Source organism: Macaca thibetana, chromosome 8 (genome assembly GCF_024542745.1).
Source record: "Macaca thibetana thibetana isolate TM-01 chromosome 8, ASM2454274v1, whole genome shotgun sequence".
Lineage (NCBI taxonomy): Eukaryota > Metazoa > Chordata > Mammalia > Primates > Cercopithecidae > Macaca > Macaca thibetana.
In genome coordinates this window covers 76,647,892-76,669,402 of record NC_065585.1, presented here as the reverse complement: position 1 = coordinate 76,669,402, position 21,511 = coordinate 76,647,892, and the positions used below count along the sequence as shown (strand labels likewise).

Genomic DNA, 21,511 nt, shown 5'->3' with positions numbered 1-21,511 from the left:
ATCAGAAATGCTAACAAGTTCCAGATTTCCTTCCATACACAGTTAAACAAAAAGTTCCATATTGTCATGGAGGATAAGAAGATAAAAAATCAGATAAAGACATGGTTTACTTTCTTAGTTTGTATGTTCCCTTCTAACTCATATTTTGATTCATTGTTACGGCTTCCTCACTTTAATTTATCCATTTCAGAATGTGACTGAGTTCAGTTTATGAAGAAAAGGTTTATAAATGTAGAGGTGAAGTTTAAGCTTTGCTTGCACGAGAGGTTACCTGTTTACTATGTGGTCAATACGAAATGTAAACTATGTAAGCTAGGCAAATAAACCACCATGTTATTTTAAGAGTAAACGGAATGATATAAAGAACATTTTTGCAATGAGTATGTGGAAAATATTCAAGAAAAACAAAACTAAATCAAAAAATTAAACATAATAATACTAATAACCTGAGTACTTAAAGTTAGAAAATTCTAATTTTTTTCACCAATTATCATTAATTTCAGATAAGAGTTCAAAAATTATATCACTTGTTCCCAGTAGACAAATTGGAGTGACATCCAATACATATTCATTTTATTTATTTCAGCTGATGTTGAAGAATTGAGGCTGTTCCTTCTGCTCTGACATGGTAGTTACGGAATCTGAAACATGAACTGGTTGAATCAGGAATAAATGTGGTTCTGAAGTTCATGCTAGGAGTGAGATCTTGTGGCTCACTTGGTTTATTTTAAATAGTCTTGTTCCTCTTTTGATATAAGTTATAAGATGCTTATACCTAAAAACTACAAAAATTAGAAAGTGTACAAAGGTCAATTTCCTATTACCTAACATGAACTACCCATTGCATTTTGGGAAATGCACCTGCTGTTTTCTCAATATTATCACACACCGATATTACCCATTTGTATATCTGTATATATTCTTATGCATCTGCATATATGTATGTATGTAGCAAATATGCCACTTAATAATTTTTTTCAACAGACAGCATTTTATAGACATCTGTCATATACACATGTACGTGTATATATAGTTTTCATCACATTCCATTTATGATTGCACTTTTGCTATAGTAGTCTATAATTTGAATATATCATAATATGTTTAATGACTCTTTTATTGATGGTCATTTCGATTGTTTCCAATTTTTCCACTTTGGTAATAAATACAATGAATCCCCTTGTTCGAATATTTTTCATAGAACAAAGTCCTAGGTAGTATTGCTGGGTCAAGAAAATGCCCATTTATTTTTATTTTTATCTTTTGAGAAAGGATCTTACTCTGTCACCCAGGCTGGAGTACAGTGGTGAGTGTGATCATGGCTCCCTGCAGCCTCAAACTCCTGGGCTCAAGTGATCCTCCCGTCTCAGTCTCTTAAGTAACTAGGACTACAGATGTGCGCCACCACACCTAGCAAACTTTAACAATCTTTGTAAAGACAAGGTCTTGCTGTGTTGCCGAGGCTGACCTCAAACTCCTGGCCTTAAAGGATCCTGCCTGGGACTCCCAAAGCACTAGGATTATAGATGTGAGCCACCATACTGGCTGGAAATACCCATTTAAAATTTTGAGATATGTTGTCAAGTTGCCCTCTGAAATGTTGTACCATTTTTTTTTAAGTGTTTTTAATTTTTATTTCTCTGTTAGGTAATGATGCCATACATCTATTAACATGTTTGGCAATTGTGGATATCTTCTTTTTTTTTTTTTTCTTTTTTTAAAAAAATTATTATTATTATACTTTAAGTTCTAGGGTACATGTGCATAACGTGCAGGTTTGTTACATATGTATACTTGTGCCATGTTGCTGTGCTGCACCCATCAACTCGTCAGCACCCATCAACTCGTCATTTACATCAGGTATAACTCCCAATGCATTCCCTCCCCCCTCCCCCCTCCCCGTGATAGGCCCCAGTGTGTGATGTTCCCCTTCCCCAGTCCAAGTGATCTCATTGTTCAGTTCCCACCTATGAGTGAGAACATGCGGTGTTTGGTTTTCTGTTCTTGTGATAGTTTGCTAAGAATGATGGTTTCCAGCTGCATCCATGTCCCTACAAAGGACACAAACTCATCCTTTTTTATGGCTGCATATGTTAACTTCATAATGTCTTCTTGTTTCATGCAGGCATTCTTACACCGAATGAACCAGTGTGCGGCATCAAAAGTTGACAAAAATGTGACAGAAGAAACAGTGAAGGTGAGGAGGTACAATTGGCCCTCAACCTGAGCATGAGTTTCCTACAGATAAATTTTTCTGGTGCCAGGGTACTTCATGGTACTTCACAGCCCTTCAGTTGATCGACAGTTCCACTACAAGTTGCTGTGCCCATCAGTTGTATTGGTAATAATTTTAAAAAGGAGAAACAGGGCTTAGGAAAAGAGATGGGAGATTAAGAGGAGGACAGAAAAGTCATAGAGTTTTTATTTTTTTTTTATTATTTATTTATTTATTTATTTTTACCAAGGCCTTGGGAACATTTGAACAGAGGAAGAAAAATAAATTGGAGGTGGCTGGGTGTGGTGGCTTACACCTGTAATCCCAGCACTTTGGGAGGCCAAGGTGGGAGGATCACACAAGGTCAGGAGTTCAAAACCAGCCTGACCAACATGGAGAAACCCTGTCTCTACTAAAAATACAAAATTAGCCAGCCGTGGTGGTGCATGCCTCTAATCCTAGCTACTCTGGAGGCTGAGGCAGGAGAATCACTTGAAGCCGGGAGGCGGAGGTGGTGATGAGCTGAGATTGCGCCATTGCATTCCAGCCTGGGCAACAAGAGCGAGACTCTGTCTCTAAATAAATAGGAGGCTAAGAACCTCAATGTCTTTGAGAAGAAGGGAACTGAGCCATATAAGAGGATTGTTAGAGGTGGCTCAGGAAGGCAGGGTGTGGGCAAATATGACTTCCAGTCTCTGTGATCACTAAAGAACAAAAGATTTCAATGGTTCACTCCACATAATATCCTTAATTCAGAAACAGATGTATAGTCATTTCTTTTAAACTGCAAGGAAGGAAAATTGTGAACAGTTTTGAAAAAAAAAGATAGTGAATGAAAATTAATTATACTGTAATGATTATTCATTTAAATTTTATGTACTATTCCTGATATTTATGATGCTAACTTACTGTTTTATTTTGCTGGAAATACAGAACATTCTAAGGATTTTTAAAGGTTCTTCTGACTCTATTTCCCCATGAATAAAATGACTAACTTTTAACTTTTCCTCCCAGGAGAATATTTTAGTTAGCTTGCTTTTGATTGTAAGCTGAAGAAACCTTTTACTCAAATTGAATTGAAGACACTTTGGCTTACATATCAGGGACTCCAGACAGAGGAGAAGGTTTAGCACCTGTGACCCAGGAGGCCAGCAAGGTCACTACATCCTCTCCAGCTAATCACTGCCACCCAGGTTATCAGCTTTGTGCTCAAGCTGGCTCTTCCTGTGTCTGCAGAATGACTCTGCAAGCTGTCCCAGGTTTTACTTCTACATGTGGCACCTTCCAGAGGGTAAAAAGGACTGTCCATTCTGGTGTGCCCTTCTTAGTAGCGTAGATGCCTTTCCCAGAAAAGCCTGCTGGCAACTCTGCTGGTTTCCATGCAGCCCAGCCTTGAGAAGGGAGAGGGATACCTGGCTTGGATTGGGCAACCGAGGCCTTGCCCTGAGAGCCAGCCATGGGCTCATGGTTCCCAGAGTTGTGTCAGCAGCTTGGAGGGGACGTCCAAGCAAAATTGAGGCTCTGCTGGCAAGGTGGGAGGAAGGCATGGATGTGCAGTTTTCGGGTTGGAGACAGAATACTATACTATCATAGACTTAAAAAAATTGCTTCACTACTGAGCTTACTTACACATTTGTGTATTTGCAGATGTTGTTCTCAAACATTGAAGACATCCTTGCAGTACATAAAGAATTCTTAAAAGTCGTGGAAGAATGCTTACACCCCGAACCTAATGCTCAACAAGAAGTGGGAACCTGCTTTCTTCACTTTGTAGGATAAATTTCTGTTTATTTTTAAAGTTCTTTTCCCCTAGATTTTAAGATTTAGCTCTTGGCATAGCGGTATGTGTGCATTCAGTATTAGAAGTAAAATCTGACACCAAAAGTTTGGGGTCTTTTAAGGCCAATGAAATCTTCCACTTAGTGCCAGAAAAGGGGAGAGTGCCTCACATCATCCATTTTACTGAAGAATAAACAGCCTTTTCTTTTCCCCGACAAGTTAGTTCTTCGCATCCTCTGTAGCTTTGAATTCTAATGAATATTCAGGCTGTTCATAATGAATGAATTTTTATGTTTCTCTCAAACATAGAGCATTTTTCTTTTGAGGCAGAAAATCCTCACTCCTATAATGGCATGATGAGCCTTTTATTAGTCAGAATGTTCCCTTATTAATCAACTTGTGACAAACCTGGAGTTGAATAAACCCAGTAGCAGGAATTTTCCCCAAGGATGGTTTCTCAGAAGATTGTACTGAGCAGTGCAGACGCAATAACCAGCCAGCATTCAGTTGTTTCAAATTACACATCCTGTGCCTATATGATCATTTTCATCTCTTTATATATAATGCCTGAAATTATTTATGCAATTAATTTGCAAAATAAAAAGACACCTGTGTAGTGAAAATTGTTTTCAAAACTAAAGGGCATTCACACCCAAAAAAAAAAAAAAAAAAAAAAGAGAGTGCTGATATTTATACCATTGCGTTGATGCTAATTTTGAGAATACCAGTATAAATCCATGTATTTATCAAAATGCTAGACAATTAATGTTTTGTTTAAAAATGTATAAGAGTATTTAGTCATAGAAATCAAATTTTGTGTGTTTTAAATTTTCCATCTAGTCTTTTAGAAAGATTTTGATAGTAGTTTCAAAATCTGTCTTTATGTAGTGAGCAAGCTCTATGTTCTTTTTATAATCAGAAAATATGTCATAACAATAATTATATTAAAAGGAGAGGCTCATGGGGTATAGGAAGATCAAGCTGTGTTTTTCTTGGGCACAGCTGGAAGCCACGGGTGTTTGTGTCCACTCACTTAAGCCTGCTTTCTTTCACGAAAGAATCAAAAGAATCAGAATCTTCTGCCAGCTGGAGTAGTTGCTATCTCAGTCCGGGGCTGTGCCTGGGAATCTTGCACCCCTGACATCCATTTCCTTAGTAACACTTTATGAATCTGTCATCCCTGAATTTAGCTAAACTATTTCTGAAGTTTATTTTATTTTTCTGGCTCGTATCATTTCTTGAGATAAGTGATTCAATACATTTTCTGCTGGTTAGAGAAAGTAGCACTTAATGTTTCTAAATGCGTGCCTTTAAAATTTCAGTGGGCACCCTTTTGTTCTAATATTTGATCAATACATTTGTTGTGTCTTTCTTTTATTGGTACTCTTTTGATGATAAGGCACTTTGAGAAAATCTTACAAATAGAAGGGAGCTTAGAGACCATGATGGTACAAATCCTCTTGTTTTAAAAGAATATCTCCTATTTATCTATGAAGGCTGTTTATTTTGTTCCTACTTTAGTGACAGCTCTGTTAGAAAATCTCCATGATGATCCAAAATCTGCCCATCACTGCCCTTGCAACATCCACCTAAAGGTCCTAGTTTTATATTTGGAGCTACATAGGACTGTCAGTCCTTTACAACATAACGCTGTTTGAAAGTGTTCGTGATTTCCTGACTTTTCTATACCTACAAATATGACTCTCTGAAACAACCTCTCAGACGTGGTGTCTTCAGGGTCTGTCATTCTCTTAGTTGCTTGTTGCTAGATATTCTTCAGGTTGTTACTCTCTTAAGCACAACTGTCTAGACTGGTGTATATGAACCACAGGGTCCTGTGTTTCTCTATTTCTATATGATCTGGCACTTGCTTTTGCCTTCACCTAAATGGCTTTCTTCCCTCTCCCTGCCTAGGAATCATGAATTTATATACCTGGACCTTGCTCAGATGGATTGACCTTTCTTCTGCATACAGTCCTTATTCAGTTTTCATAAATAACAGCAAGAATATGTATGTAATTTCTTCCTCTTTTTAAGCTATAACTGAATCCTCATGACAAAGCTCAGCCCTCTCTTTTCTGTGCTTTGCCACCCTTTGGTTCATTTGTCCACTTGAATTCCTCATGATAGAGTATAACTGACATATGTCTATCTCCCTTTTTAGGCTGTTCTTCATGGGCCAGGGAAAATAAATAAAATTTATATATAGCTGTATACACGCAGTATAGCTCTTAAAATGTAGTAAGCACTCTGAAGCCTCTTTATGCATATCACATAGGTTAAAATTGCAGAATGCTGAATCAAATGACTAATTTATTTTTACATGAATTCACAGAAAGACAAGTTTCGTATCTATGATGAATATTGTAGTAACCATGAGAAGGCACAAAAATTACTTCTTGAACTCAACAAAATAAGAACAATCCGGACATTTCTTTTGGTAAGTGCATATTTATGTGCTACTGTATGTTGATATGTGTTGTTAGGTCCAGTGAGAACCAAGGAATAGCATCAATATGGTGTAAAAATCTGTGGGATACCTCTGTTAGCATCCCCAGGTGAGGAAGCAAGAGTCCTTTGATAAAAATAAAACTGAGAGCTGGGATCAGCTTGTGTTTGGGGAAGTACCACTAATGCCCCCTCGTGGTTGATAATGAATTATCTGTGAGACCCCACAGGTTCCTAGTGAGAGAGGCTTCTGCCAGAGTTCATCACTGCTTTATAGCCCCAGTTCCGTAGGGCGTCCTTTACTTCCGCTGAGAGAGCTGTAAGTAGGGCAGTAACAGGAAGGAAGCAAATCGTGGATATGGTAGAAAATAAGTGTAAAATTTAACCTTTCTCCTACATACATTTCTTATTTTGTTTTCATAAAAACAACAAAAATATGTGTTTAATTTCTTTAGCTTAGCACAAATAAATGCGTATTTTGACTGTCATGGGCAAACTAATGGCTAGTGAAGAGCAGATTATAATTGTGCGATTCAGTGATATTGAGCAGAGTGTGGAGTTGTACAGCCATCCCCCAAATTCAGTTTTAGATCATTGTTGTCACCTCGGAAAGACCTCCATGTCCCTTTCCAGCCTATCTCTGTTCCCACCATTAGCACCAGGCACACACTGATTTGTTTTCATCCCTATAGATTGCCTTTTCTGGAGATTTTATGTAAGTGGAATCATACAATGCAATCTTTTGTGCCTGACTTCTTTCACTTAGTAAAATGTTTTCAAAGTTCATTCTTGCTATAGAATGTATCCATTTTCATTCTTTTTTTTTTTTTTTTTTTTTTTTTTTTTTTTGAGACAGAGTCTGGCTCTGTCGCCCAGGCTGGAGTGCAATGGCGCGATCTCGGCTCACTGCAAGCTCTGCCTCCCGGGTTCACGCCATTCTCCTGCCTCAGCCTCCCGAGTAGCTGGGACTACAGGCGCCCGCCACCTCGCCTGGGTAGTTTTTGTATTTTTTAGTAGAGACGGGGTTTCACCGTGTTAGCCAGGACCATTTTCATTCATTTTAATTGCAAAATACTGTTCTATTGTATGGATATGCTGTATTTTGTTCATCTGTTTGCCAGTTAATGAAAATTGGGTCTGGATCCAGTTTGGGCTCCTATAAATAATGCTGTTACGAGCATTTATGTTCAAGTATTTGAATGGACATAATGTTTTTATTCTTTTGGGTGACATTAAAAGTGGAATTGATGCCTGTGTTGTATGATAAGCTCATGTTTAACTAATTAAGAAACTGCCAAACTATTTGTCATTGTGACTGTGCCGTATTTACTGGCAATGCATGAGGATTCCAGTTTCTCTATATCTTTGCCAACACTTGGCATTTTCAGTTTTTCTGATTATAGCCATGCTAGTGGGTGTGTAGTGCTATCTCATGATAGTTTAAATTTGTATTTTGCCAGTGACTAATTAAGCATGCTTTCATGTGCTTATTAACTCTTCATGTCTTGTTTAGTGAAATGTTTATTCAAATCTTTTACCCATTTAAAAATTGGGATGTTTGTTTTATATTGAGCTATAAATGTTTGTTTTTTCAGAGCTAAGTCCTATGTCAGATGTATAATATGCAAATATTTCCTCCCAGTGTTGTCTGTTCGCTTTTAAAATATCATCTTTTTAAAATCAGAAGTTTTAAATTTTGATGAAGTCTAATTTATTACACTTTTTTTCTGTTATGACCATGCTTTTATTGTCATATGTGAGAAATCTGTATTCGGGTCTTGTACTTACTTTTTTTCCCTTTGTTTTTCCCCTTTTGATGCTATTGTGATTGAAATTATCTTAATGTCATTTTAAAATTGTTCATTGCTAATATATAGAAATTTAATTGGCTTTTGTTTATTGATCTTGTGTCCTGCGATCTAAATTTATGTATTTGTTAAGTAGTTCTTTTGTAGCTTGTTTAGGGTATTTTGCATATAGGATCAATTATCTGATAATAAAGATGATTTTACTCCTTCCTTTCCATTGTGGATGAATTATTTTTTTTTCTTGCCTTATTGCACTGGCTGGAACCTTCAGTATAGTGTTGAATAAAAGTGGTAAGAGTGGGTACCCCTGCCATATTTCTAATCTCAGTAGGAAAACATTTAGTCCTTCTGCATTAAGTATGATGTTTGCTATCGATTTTTTTGGTAGATGTTCTTTCTTATGTTGGATAACTTTTATTATATTTCTAGTTCATATTATAAGATGTGAATAATAATATTCATATATATTGACAATGCTATGAATTATATGCATTGACAATGCTATGAATGACTATTCATATTATTCATATTGTTTAATGATCCAATTATTGAGAATGAGATATTGAAATCTCCATGTATAATTAAATTATCTATTTTACACTTTAATTCTGTCCATTTTTGTTTGCTGTATTTTGGGACTCTGTTAGATATGCACACATTCATAATTGTTATATTCATATTTCTATTTATCATCATGAGGTCTTCTTTGTCCCTGTGGTATTTCCTCTGTTAAAGTCTATTTTTCCTAATAATATTATAGCTGTGATAGCTCTCTTACTATCTTTATATGTTATATCGTTTTCTGTTATTTTACTTACAAGCCATTTAGGATCTTTAAAATGTCTCTGGCAGATGGCATATTGTTGGGTCTGCTTTTTATCCAGTCTGACAGTCTCTGGGGTCCTCAGTTTGTTTGTTTTTAATGTAATTATCAATATGATGGTATTTACATGTGCCATTTTATTATTTTTTCCTATGTGTCTTTTTTGTTTGTTTCTTTGTTCCTCTTTTACCACCTACTTTTGTGTCAATCAAGCATTTTTTGTGTACCATTTTGATTCCTCTCAATTTTTAAACTGTATTATTAGCAGTTTTTTTGGTGATTGCTCTAGGAACTACAATATGTATCTTAACATATCAAATCTATGTTAGGTTAATACTGACCTAATTCCAGTTAAATATAGGGGAAATTTGGCTATAATATTTCCTGAATAGAAATGGAAAATGTTCCATTTCATCTCTTCTCTATTGTGCTATTATTGCCATATATATTACATTATATATGTTATAAACTTCACAATACAGTGTTACAATTATTGCTTTCTATATTTTTCTGCAGTCTTTTATATTTATGTAAATATTTACCATCTCTGGTGCTCTTATTTCTTCCTGTGTATTTGACTCTGATATTAGACTTTTCAGCCCTTAGTACTTCTTGTAAGTCATTTCTACTAGCAATGACTTTGCTCAGTCTTTTTTTTTGTTTTTGTTTTTGTTTAAATCTGCAAATGTCTTTATTTTGCCCTCAGTTCTGAAGGATAATTTTACTTGGACATAGAACTTTTTGACTGATAGATTTTTTTCTCAGTCAGCGCTTTGAATATGTCATTCTACTACCTTATGGCTTCCATTGTTTCTGATGATAAGGCATCTGCTATAATTGTATGGTTATTGTACTTTATATGATGGGACATTTTTCTCTTTTTTGCTGTTCTCTAGATTTTCTCTTTGTGTTTTTCTTTCAGTAGTTCAATGATGTATTTAGGTGTGGGGATGGTTGTACATTTCTTATTTATAGTTGAGCTTTTTGAATCTATAGATTAAATTTTTCATCAAATCTGGGAAGTTTTTAGCCATTATTTTAGAAATATTTATCTGACCCTTAGTTTTCTTCTTTAGTGACTCCAATTTACACACATGTTGGTAAGCTTAATGTTTCCTCTTGGTTCCTGATGCACTTTTCATTTTTCTACAATCTCCTGGGCTCAAGCAATCCTCTTACCTCAGCCTCCCAAAGTGCTGAGATTATAGGCGTGAGCCACTGTACCTGGTCAGGAAACATATTCTTTATGTATGTGTAAGGAGCTAGCTCTCCTAAGCCAGTCTAAAGTGTTAGCCAACCTGTGGGATTATGAATTGAGTTCACAATCTATACAGTACTAATACACAAGGCAATAAAAGTGGGCCAGATAGCCCTGAGTGATTTTAGGGCACTTCAGTCCAGAGGCAGGTGAGGGGATGGCTGCTGTAATTTACAGGGATGCTAACATACTGGAACGGAAACATCACTGGAAATATAACGAGATGTAGATAGTTGTATTTCATAGGATTCCTCTGGGGGAAAATACCAAATATAGTTTGAAAGAATATTTTGATAACCCGATTGCAGTAGGGAGTGAAACCCCCAAAGAGGATGCTTGTGTAAGAGTATGTGTTTGCTGCTATGTCATCTGTGGGGTCTGGGTGAAGTTACATTCATAGTGCTGATTTTGCTGACTTGGACCACAAATTGAGGCTGATATTCAGTTGCTCAGGACAGCAGAAAATTGTTCTGCTACTATCGGTCTTCCTTTTGCATCCTTTCCTGATCAACACTCAGCCTCTCCTCTCAATGAACCTGAAACAGTATTTTAAAAATTGTAGTATGAAAGTTGCTAACTTAGCTTGATATTTGAGGGGCTCTCTTCTTCCTCTGTTAGATATTTATTAAATAATTTGTCTGTTGTGGGCACTGCAGAAAGAAGGTTTGGGCAAGTTTCAAGTCTGTTTCATTGCATGTTGCTTATGAATGTGAAGGCTTTATTTTTCAGAGTCAGTTTTCTCTTGACCACCATTTTATCATCAATGAAAGCTGCTTCAGTTTCACCCCACTCTGATTCCTGATTTTGAGATTTCGTCTTTCACCTTGCCTCTGCGGAGATCCTGTCTGACCTCCTTCTCTGACACTGGCTGCCCAGCGTCTTTGGTGCAGTGTGATAGCAAAAAATGACTCAGAGATCATTTGCTTAAAACCTGCCCTGTTTATGGAGAGGAAAACTAGAATTCTGAAATCAGCCCAAGTTGTATCACTTGTCAGTTGCAGAGCCTGAGTTAGAACCTAACTGTCTTGATACTTGCCCTTCTACAACATAATATACCTTTCTTTATAAGCAAAATCAATCTATCTATTTATGTGTCAATCATCTGTTTATCCACCACTTATCCATCCATTCATCCATCCATTCATTCATCTCACTCTCTCTTTCTCCACCTCTTTTTCCTCAGACTTCATACTCAGGGGAATATAAGTGCATTAATTTTTAAGATAGAGATTCACAACACAGTTCTGTAACTAGTATTTTTCTTTTTCTAGCTATGAGTGTTTGTGACTGAATATGCTTTTCTTAGAGAAAGAAAGTATATAAAGACATATGCTTTCACTAGTTTTCAGCATTTTATGGTAGAAAAACGTTTTGCTGCCTGAGATTTTAAAAATGTAATTAATTATGATTATTTTCACCCCAGAACTGTATGCTGCTTGGAGGACGGAAGAACACAGATGTTCCCTTGGAAGGATATTTAGTAACACCAATACAAAGAATATGCAAGTACCCTCTCATTTTGAAGGTATTTTATGTGCTACCTCGTTGTAGCCATTTCCTTGTACCTACATATTTTGCTGATGATCTTTTTAAAAAATTATTTTAAAGAGTCTAATATTCTAAAGGAAGGGCAGACCGTAAGTATTGGAAAAAAGTGGTCATTTTGTCACAAATTTATATATAGTGTAGGAAACAGATTTTTAGTGGAAAAGCCACTGAAAGAGCTTTTGGTGCTCTTTGTATAAAACACACTTAAGTTTCATTTAGAGGAAATGCATTAGCTTCAAGATAGATCCCATTAAGTTCATTATGACTAGTTTATATAGCATTTTGCAAGGCCTTTTATTTTAAATAAATCCACTGCTGGTATATTTTTGATTTCCTTAAACTTTGATGACTTTGTGATACTAATGAAATTATGGTCAAAATTCTATAATTGCATAGCCAGAATTTAAAATTATTATTAAAGGGAATAGTGTGGGTCACATGAGACAATAAATGATAGAATGTGGAATGAGGTTGCTAAGAAAACATTGCCTCTAGAAGATGTAAAACATCCCACTAATGGTTGTAGATTTGTTGCCTCATTATAGTAACCACAATTTTTATTATGAAAAATATACTGTAAGATGCCAACTACTTACTGCCCTTACTGCAACGGACCTATGAATAGGTCAAGACAGCAATTTTTGAAACTACATTTTTTGGAACCATAACATCAGGATAGGCAGCCTGGGCTAGTGGTTAAGCACATGAACTCTGAGTTTAAATTCCAAGTATTGTGCTTACTGGACATGTAATTGAACCTCTTAATGCCTTGGTTTTTCATTTATGAAATAGAGATGATGATGATGATGATGATAATGATGATGAAATTATAGCATAGACCTGTGGGAATGTGTGTACGTATGTATGCATGTGTATTTTGAATACATATATATGCATATATATAGGATTATATAATAATTAATTTAACTATTTTATAAAATCATTAGCATAGTATGTAAGTTATAAGTATTAGCCATTTTTATTCATATCTATTTGATTCTGATTTATTTTAATATATAAATTACTACTTGGCATCTAAACTTCGAAAAATACTCAGAAATACTAGAGACATATTAACTAGTGTTTTTATTGATTTGCTTTTTAAGAAATAAATGTTGAATTTGAACTAAAAATGTAGTTTAATACAACTCTTGTCAATTCCATAAATTGGGTATCTGTGTAAATTTTATTTGAAAATGTTTGTTCCTTATTAAAGAAATAAAAGTCTCGCGTTGCTTGCTTAAGCCATAAAAAGCCTCAGAGAGGCTGACATAGGAGTCCCCAGCTCTGCAGAGAGAGTATTGTTGCAAATGTGTCTCCTTTCTTTCTGAGAATCCCTACAGACCTCTGACTTGACTCAGTTTACCTGTGTACTCATTACTGCAGTTATTCCTGACCCTGATTTTGGAATCCCAAGGGATTTGTTTAAGAAGGGATAGGGAGATTAAAAGGTTATATCCTGACAAAGTGGTTATTCTAAATTACTCATTTCTGATTAGGGATGAACTCAAGTATTTGAACTGACCTCTCAGAAGAAAGCATCGTGGATGCATCCTTTCTTAGCCAGAAGGTCGGTTCAGAGCCCCTTCAAGCAGCGGAAGGTTGACCTCCTTTCCCTTTTCTGGTAGATTATCTCCACAAAGAAACATGAAAAACTGTTAACTCATGTAATAGATATGTTGGCGTTGATATTTGTCTGTGTTGTACCATCAGCTGAAAAATTCTGCTGGGATTTTCTTTGATTTAGGGTGTTTCATTTATTTGGAAAAAAATATTCTATGGATTAGGCTGTAGTGTTAGGAAAAGATACATTGATGTTATTTGTGGAGCTTGAAATTATTGAGTTGGTCAATCAACATTGGGTTCTTAGCAAGTAATGGCTAACAGATTGTGAGTGATGGTTTCCTCTCACTATTTCACATTATGCAAATTCATATTCAACTCCTTAGATGATTGGACCCCAAATTATGGCCTGTAGACTGACTTGACCACTTGACGTAATTTACAGGTGCCTCTACTCTTTAGAGTTTTTAAAGAAGCCTGCATGTCTCATTTATGGATTTGTGATCCAGCACAACTTTTAAACCTTGTCTTGGGAGTGATATAATATGTATTCCTCTGGTGTTAGCTCTGCAGAACAAGGTGTGAACATAACGAATTTAGGGTCCAAGTTTATGGCAGAGTTTTCAACAATAACAGAACTCAAAAGAATATAACAACTGCATATTTTCACACTGTTTGTTGAGAATTTAGAAAATTCTTTTCAAGACTTGCCTCAGGATTTCTGTAATTGTGTTAGTTACGTGATGATGGCAACTGTAGTAAGGAAACACATGACTAATTAAAAAGCAATGTGGTCCCAACTGTCTAGACAGTGGGTGAAGATGTTTAATTTTGTGCTTTTAAACAACTAACAACGGCTTTCAATATGTTTAAGAGATTAAAGATTATTCTAGTTTTGATGAGTGGGGAAAATAGAAATAAAAAGACCCTCCCAATCCCCTAAATACCAAAAACAAAAAAGGAAACTATTGAGGGGTACATGGTAGTTCATTCATCACATAGAATAAGCCTGAGTAATTGGGAAAAACAGCATAAATTGCTCCTTTAATGATGGAGTATTATAGAATTTATAAAATTATCTTGTTGTAGTAGAAGACATTATTTTAAAATTTTACTTTATGACATATTTTTATAGTTTCTCAAAAATATTAGAAAATAAGATGTTTAAATTATTTTTGAAGTTATGACATACTTAAAGATTTGTTATTCTGTTAAAGACTCTAGAAAAATGAAATTAACATATAAAGATGTGCTTCTGTTAGAACAAAAGTCAAATTATTAAAAACATAAAAATTTGTGTTCCTGGTAAGATATTTGACCATTCAAAAGGAGGAACCTAACTTAATTTTTAAAAACAAAGTAAGTTTGAGGAAAAATTAAAGTGACTGCAAAAATATGCATTTGGGTTACACTTACTCGTTGATTCAAACTTTTGTTTTTGATCTTAATCTTAGAGGAATTTGTGATGTCACTTATGGAAGTGGCTCTCACGATCTTTGCAATTTTCATTTCCTGGTCAGGATGAACCTGCTGTACCAGAAAGCTGAAGATCAAAGGGCAATTTGTTTTTTTGTGTATAAACAGGAGTTGCTGAAGCGGACTCCACGGAAACACAGTGACTATGCAGCAGTGATGGAAGCCCTCCAAGCCATGAAAGCTGTCTGTTCCAACATAAATGAGGCCAAGAGACAGATGGAGAAGTTAGAAGTTTTAGAGGAATGGCAGTCTCACATTGAAGGCTGGGAGGTACATTCACTTTGCTCGACAATCGAGCTTAAGATAGTTTAATGTTGCAGGCCTTGTGCAGAATTACTGGCGTTGGATGGAACCATAAATGGTCATTTTCTTAGATATTTCTTGAGGACTACAGTCAATTCTGAAAAGTGCTCACTTTCATCATTATTTTAAAGTATCTTTAAGGTGGTGGTTAATTGACTTAACCTTGACCGAAGAAGTTTGTGATGGAGCCAATAGATACTATGTGGGCTATAAGCTTTAATATTTTAGCATTTATGCATCATGATGATTCTGTTCCTCTCTTAACTTTGGCCATAAGTACATAGCCTGAATCCTGGGAGAGTGAAGAAGGGACGGAAAGTTCAGTAGGTGTGCTGTGATATTACTTTCAGTCTCTAAATTACGTGTTCACTTAACCTCTTTGTTTTGATTTCTTCATTTATAAACTGAAGGAATTGGCTATGATCTTATTTTTAAGGTTTATTCAAGATGAAAAATGTTATGACTTCCTGAGTCATTAAGGAAATTTTTTTATGCCAAAAAGAAGAGTATAGTTCAAAATCTGTAAAATATTTTCAGCTAATGGTAACTTTGATTCCCAGTTATTTCATGGGGTTGGAGTCCTATGTTACTTTACTACTATGCAAAGAATGAACTCAAATTCTGTCATTACGTTGCCTTAATTTAAATGAGTATAAGCTTTGGACTAGGTCAAATTTTTTCTTGTTATAAAGTAAGCAATTAAGATAACTTTTAAGTGTAGGAAAGATTGAAAATGCTCCTAGCCAAATACTGTTATCACATAAAACTAAGTGGATTGCTTTATCTTTAAGGCTTTAGATGAATTTGTTTCTTAACCTTTGATATGTTAATTTTCATTTGGACCTAAAATTATGTCCACCCAGATATGCAAAGAAACCTCAAACATTGACCTTAAGGAATTCTCCCGTTTGTCCCTTCTCTCCTATGAATCTTTTAAAATGCTAACTGGGGTTGACCTAGCTGCTTCTTTGTCTAACTCTTTCCATTTCAAGTGTCCAGAGTGCCCTCACATTCAGCATGAATGCTGCCTCTTTCAGGCGGCTAAAATGGTTGTGTGTTTTACAGTTAATTCATGATGATTATTTCTTTCCTGGGGAGCTGTTGTCCTGCTGTGATGAGAAAAATGGACTCCAGTTTGCTTTTGGAGTTCTGTTGTCACTCAAACACTGGAAGAAAAGTGGAACTTGCTTTAAATTGCAGAATTTGTCAATGAAATGTGCCAGGCCTTTTACTAAAACAAAAACTTCAGAGACTTTTTTCGGCACTCTAAGGAAATGGAATCTGTCATAATTTTGTTTCATCCTGGTGTATATCCTAAAAATTGAGTGTACTGTAGAAATGAGAGATTCCTTAAAAGTTATTGATACTGTTTACACAGTATACACCAGTTACTCAAAGGAAGAATGAATGTAGGTGGAACTATATCATATGTAGCCCACAACCGACTTCACCAGCTTTTGTGGTTTTACGACATTCTGAGAGCAAGAGAAAATGGGACACTGAGACAGGGAAAACTGGATGGAGTTAAGGAATTCTGTTGTGTATTCAGAGAAATTAGAGAAGAATGCTGCCACTTGTTAGGTATAAGAACTTGGGTAAGTTAAATAGTCCTTGTTTTTAAATTCTACAGTCAGTTCCAGGAGGCACAAAGGAGATAATATGAAAGTTGGGTTCCAAGAAAGTGATTCCAAGAAGAAGTGGCAACATAAATTCTACTTGAGTAGGATTTGACAATGATTGCGAAAGACGGCCATACAGAGATTGGGAGTTTTGGGACTTTGAGGGAGTGCAGCTTGGAGCAGGGCCCAGTCAGTGGGTTTGGCAATTTGTGATAAGAGCTCCATTGCCTGTCCCAGTCCACCACCCCATCGAGGGGGGCAACTTGATTTTCAGGCCTGGTCCCTTCTGGGGAGTTTAGGAGAAATTGCTAGTTTCATAGGACTCTCTGTAAGGACATAGAGTCACACAGGCTGAATTCAGGCCCTGGGAGGAAGCTGTAATGAGTTAAGAGCTGTCTTTGACTTGCTAATGGGGATCCTTGCTCAGCCTGCGGAAGCCTTGTGTATCTGTGGAGAGGCTACCTTAGGATTAGGACGTGGAGAAGTTCAGATGTAGTGTGGCATGACAGTTACAGAATGCAGAGTTCCCTGACGAGTTTTTGAGGTTAGGAGTCTTGGGCTCATGCTAGGAAACACCTTCTCCAGCTCCTTCCATAGGCTCCTGCAGACCACGTTCAGGGCCTCCTTAGGGAGGACACTGTTCGTTCAGTAACTAAAATTCTGTTTGATGGAATCCAAGTCTGATATACCATGAATTTGCATTATTTCTATTATAGGTGTATTATTCTGTCATTTAATTATCACTGTTAATCAAATGAAAGCTTTCGTTTTAAACAATAACATCTCTTAGGCACAATGTTCCTATCTAGTATTTTGTGTTACTAAATTATTTACATTCCCGAATGTTGAATTAGGTAAAGAAGCAATTGAAATTTATTGTTTGCAAAACATATGACAGTGAGAAAAGCATGGCTTTTGAGCAGAGTCAGTTTTCAGTCTGGACTCTAACCCTTTGTTTGGGGATGATATATAATTCCTCTCCTGTATGGAGTGTGGATTATTGCAGAAGTCAAATGAAATAAGTAAAAGTGCTTTGAATACTGTAAGATGTTATGCAAATATGAGGTAGTATTTTAAATATGGTTATATGGTTGTAAGCAACAGAAACTAAAAGAAAAATTAATTTAAAAGATTGGGTAGCTTGCAGAGTCAACACAAAAGCTACAGCGTCCGACCTGAGAAGGGTGTCTAGGCGGCTGAAACTGTTTGACAGTCTCATCCATGCCCTAGCTAAAATGAATAGGCTGTAATAATTTTTTCCATCTTTATATGACTACACTCAAGACTGAAGATCAAAATCCAAGATTCAAGTAATCTTGCTTGGGTGAATTTGCTAGGGGAAGGGCAGAGGAACTTGACTGCCAGCCCTCCAATTTCTTTTTGGGGAAATAACTGATTCTCCATTGTATGCGTTATAATCACATACAGTGCGTTATAATCATCTCCACAGTTGGCTGAGATGCTATACTCTTCATTGAATAGATTTAAAAAATGAAGACTATTTCGCTTACCCGAGTTCTTATAACTAATAGGTGACAACATTTAGATCTGAAAATAGGCAGCTTGACTCTAAAGCTTATATTCCTTACCATGTGCTATTATATCCACTCAGATACAAATTTGGCAAATGCTTTGGATTAAGTTTGTTTTCCTGCTTGTCTTTTAAAAGTAAGTTGATTATCAAAATTAGGTTTTTGTCAGCGTTTATGTAGTAACTGCCATTACAGAAAATCTATAGTGTATGTTTTATTTGTTCATTTTTGAAGTTATGCCTTTTGTTAGTATAATTTATTATATCTCAGTCATATAAGTTATGCAACATTCAGAACATTCTGCAAGATAGTCTACTGAAGGTAATTGTGGGCGATGATTAATATGCCCTGGAAGGGAAGTTTATTAGCTGTTTAATCAGAGTCACTGATTCATTTCATAGAACAGGACCATTCTCTGTCTGTGTGTTGGTTGATTGATTATGTTGTAATGATAACTGTAGCCTTTGGAGCTATACTGAAGTATTTTGACAAGGGAGTATCAATAAACATTACGTTGTCAGTAATTCAGCTTTAAGTCCTTGATATGCCTGTTTGGAATTGATCTCTCAAATCTGGAAAACAGTATTATGATAAAAGATAAGAGAAGGAATTATTAATATATGAAGGTGTTGGGATAAATGAGATTCAAGATAAATATTGTGTTTTAGAAAGTAAAGAGACACAGAAAGAAACTGGACATTTCTTTATTACCTTTTTACATGGAAAAATACAGTGTTACAGGACCATTTAAAAATTACTTCTTGTTGGTTTTGGAATCTGTTTGCTGCTTCCATTTGATTGAGTTTGTGCCTGACAGTGTATTGACTTCAGGTCATGTTTCTTGTTATTTCATGGATGTGAGTCTTCCAGAGCTTAGTGCTGGTACTTGTTTCTTTTTGTCCTCTGTACGAGGTGATTTGGCAGATACAAATTCATCTTCTACCTTGAGATAGAATTGATTTATATATAGTCTTTGTTATTTGAGGATAAGTGGTTCTGGAAAAAGACGACTGAAAATGAATCCAGGTTAAAAGAGGCACAAAATTTCAATGAAGTGTAAGGGGGGAAGGTTTGATGGGACTTTATCTTAGTAAAATGAAAATTTATATTATTTGTTTTATATGTCACAGAAATCAGGTTATAATTTTAGTTAATAGTTTTAACCTCAAAAAGAGCAAATCAAATGCTGAGTCTTTTTTGGGGTGTGTCAATCATTTTATGATAAGACAATATAATATTCTTTATGTTTGTTTTCACAGTATTTTTTTAAAGATTTATCTTTGTAAGAATGTTCAAATGCTTCATCAATGTTTTTAAGAGACTCCTTTGATATCAGAACTGTTCTCTTATGAAGCACATTCTAGTTGTCGGTCTTGTCAATTTTCTTTTCTTCCACTGTGAATGGATCTAGCTCTGTTAGATCTTTGTCTGCTGATGCATTGTATACGAGTGGGGACATTTCAAGGCCTCCTGTCATCTTTCATCTTTTCCAAGATTGTAGTTTCTCTCCGCAGTCAGTTCATACATATCTGTGGTTAAACAGTTCTTAATGATTTTTGCCGGCCATTATCCTAGAGATAATGCACAAATTTAAGTCATGGGAAATCAAAGGCACAGTGGGCATGCTTTAGAGTTTCAAAGATAAATGCAGGATAAAGGAAAATGCTGTGAGCTGCTGTGTTAGGATGATATTTTTAGACAAATCTGCACATTTTGACATAGAATCCTTTAGTACATTAACAATTCTTAGGGAATTATTTAATTACTCAAGGAAGATATTTCATGCCATGATGGTAGATTACTGTGGTAGAAGATGGTGAAAGGTGATATTGCACTAATTCTTGAAGCCTGCTTTAAGTGTTAAAGGTACATCATCTCAGTGACAGAAACATCTCAGTCAGATTCAGTAAAACACAATCTGACCGAAGTTATATGTATATTGTGAGATACACTTTGCGGCATAACCATGAATTCTAGAAGCTATCAATGGTTGTGCTTGTCCTTATTTACTAAAAATGTGATTAGTAATTGACTAAACTGATGATTTGGGTTGCTTATATAAAGAAATGTTGACCTTAAAGAGGTCAGTCAATCTTACTCTGTTTTTTGATCAGGAATGAGGAACTGATGGGGACTTTTAGTAATGCCTTAGATAGAATAGGTCTGTATATTAGCAAGGGGCTTGAGAGTTTCTTGTATCAATATGGACGGGTGATTCAAAAAGTCAAACTAACGTACAGGATGGAGGAAAAAGACCTAGAGGTTTGATTGATTGTAGCATCACTTTGAATCAGTTGTAAGATAACAATGTCATTATAGTTAGTTCAATTTTATATAAAATACTCCTTACATTTATTAAGAAAGATAATTATCAACAAGTCAGGAAATGCTTTGTTAAGAATGCACCTACTAATATCTGCATATGTTAATTTGAGGTACTCGGGAGATTTATTTAATGTGAAAATTAAGATGATATCTGCAGTAACCCTTTCATAATGTAACAGCTTATCATCCAGGGTTGGCCTATACGGGTCATCATAAGAAATGGTCTAAGGGAGAGCTATTCTGTACACTTTGTGAAATTGCTGTAAATTAAAACCACTTTGCTTAATGAACACATGATAAAGTACATGAAATTTTGTAACTTTTTTTTTTTGCCAAATCTTCACTTGTATATCCACTTTCAGGATGAAAAGAAATAATAAAGGAACAGCCGGGTGTGGTGGCTTATGCCTGTAATCCCAGCACTTTGGGAGGCCAAGGCGGGCAGATCACCTGAGGTCGGGAGTTTGAGACCCGCCTGACCAACATGGAGAAACCCTGTCTCTACTAAAAATACAGCATTAACGGGGCATGGTGGTATGCCTGTAATCCTGGCTACTTGGGAGGCTGAGGCAGGAGAATTGCTTGAACCCAGGAGGCGGAGGTTGCGGTGAGCTGAGATTGCACCATTGCACTCCAGCCTGGGCAACAAGAGCGAAACTCTGTCTCACAAAAAAAAAAGAAATAATAAAGGAAAATGTCTAAAATTTGCAATATAAAGATAATCAAATTAATATTTAAAAACTCTCTTAATTAATTCCCCATTTTGAAAGTTTGATTTGTCATTGTAGGAGTTAGTTGTTATTTTAATTTAAAT

The 21,511-nt window shown here is 35.8% G+C and overlaps 1 protein-coding gene across 2 annotated transcripts in view; it reads left to right on the top strand.

Annotated features, from left to right (window-relative positions):
- Window positions 1–21,511, top strand: part of PREX2 (phosphatidylinositol-3,4,5-trisphosphate dependent Rac exchange factor 2) — a 283,120-nt gene that overhangs the window by 57,631 nt on the left and 203,978 nt on the right. For both annotated transcript variants that reach the window (XM_050802148.1, XM_050802149.1), the window contains exons 2-6: window positions 2,126–2,197; window positions 3,863–3,985; window positions 6,330–6,434; window positions 11,755–11,856; window positions 15,027–15,188. In XM_050802148.1, coding sequence (XP_050658105.1) covers window positions 2,126–2,197; window positions 3,863–3,985; window positions 6,330–6,434; window positions 11,755–11,856; window positions 15,027–15,188 — 564 coding nt within the window. The remainder of the gene's footprint in view (window positions 1–2,125; window positions 2,198–3,862; window positions 3,986–6,329; window positions 6,435–11,754; window positions 11,857–15,026; window positions 15,189–21,511) is intronic.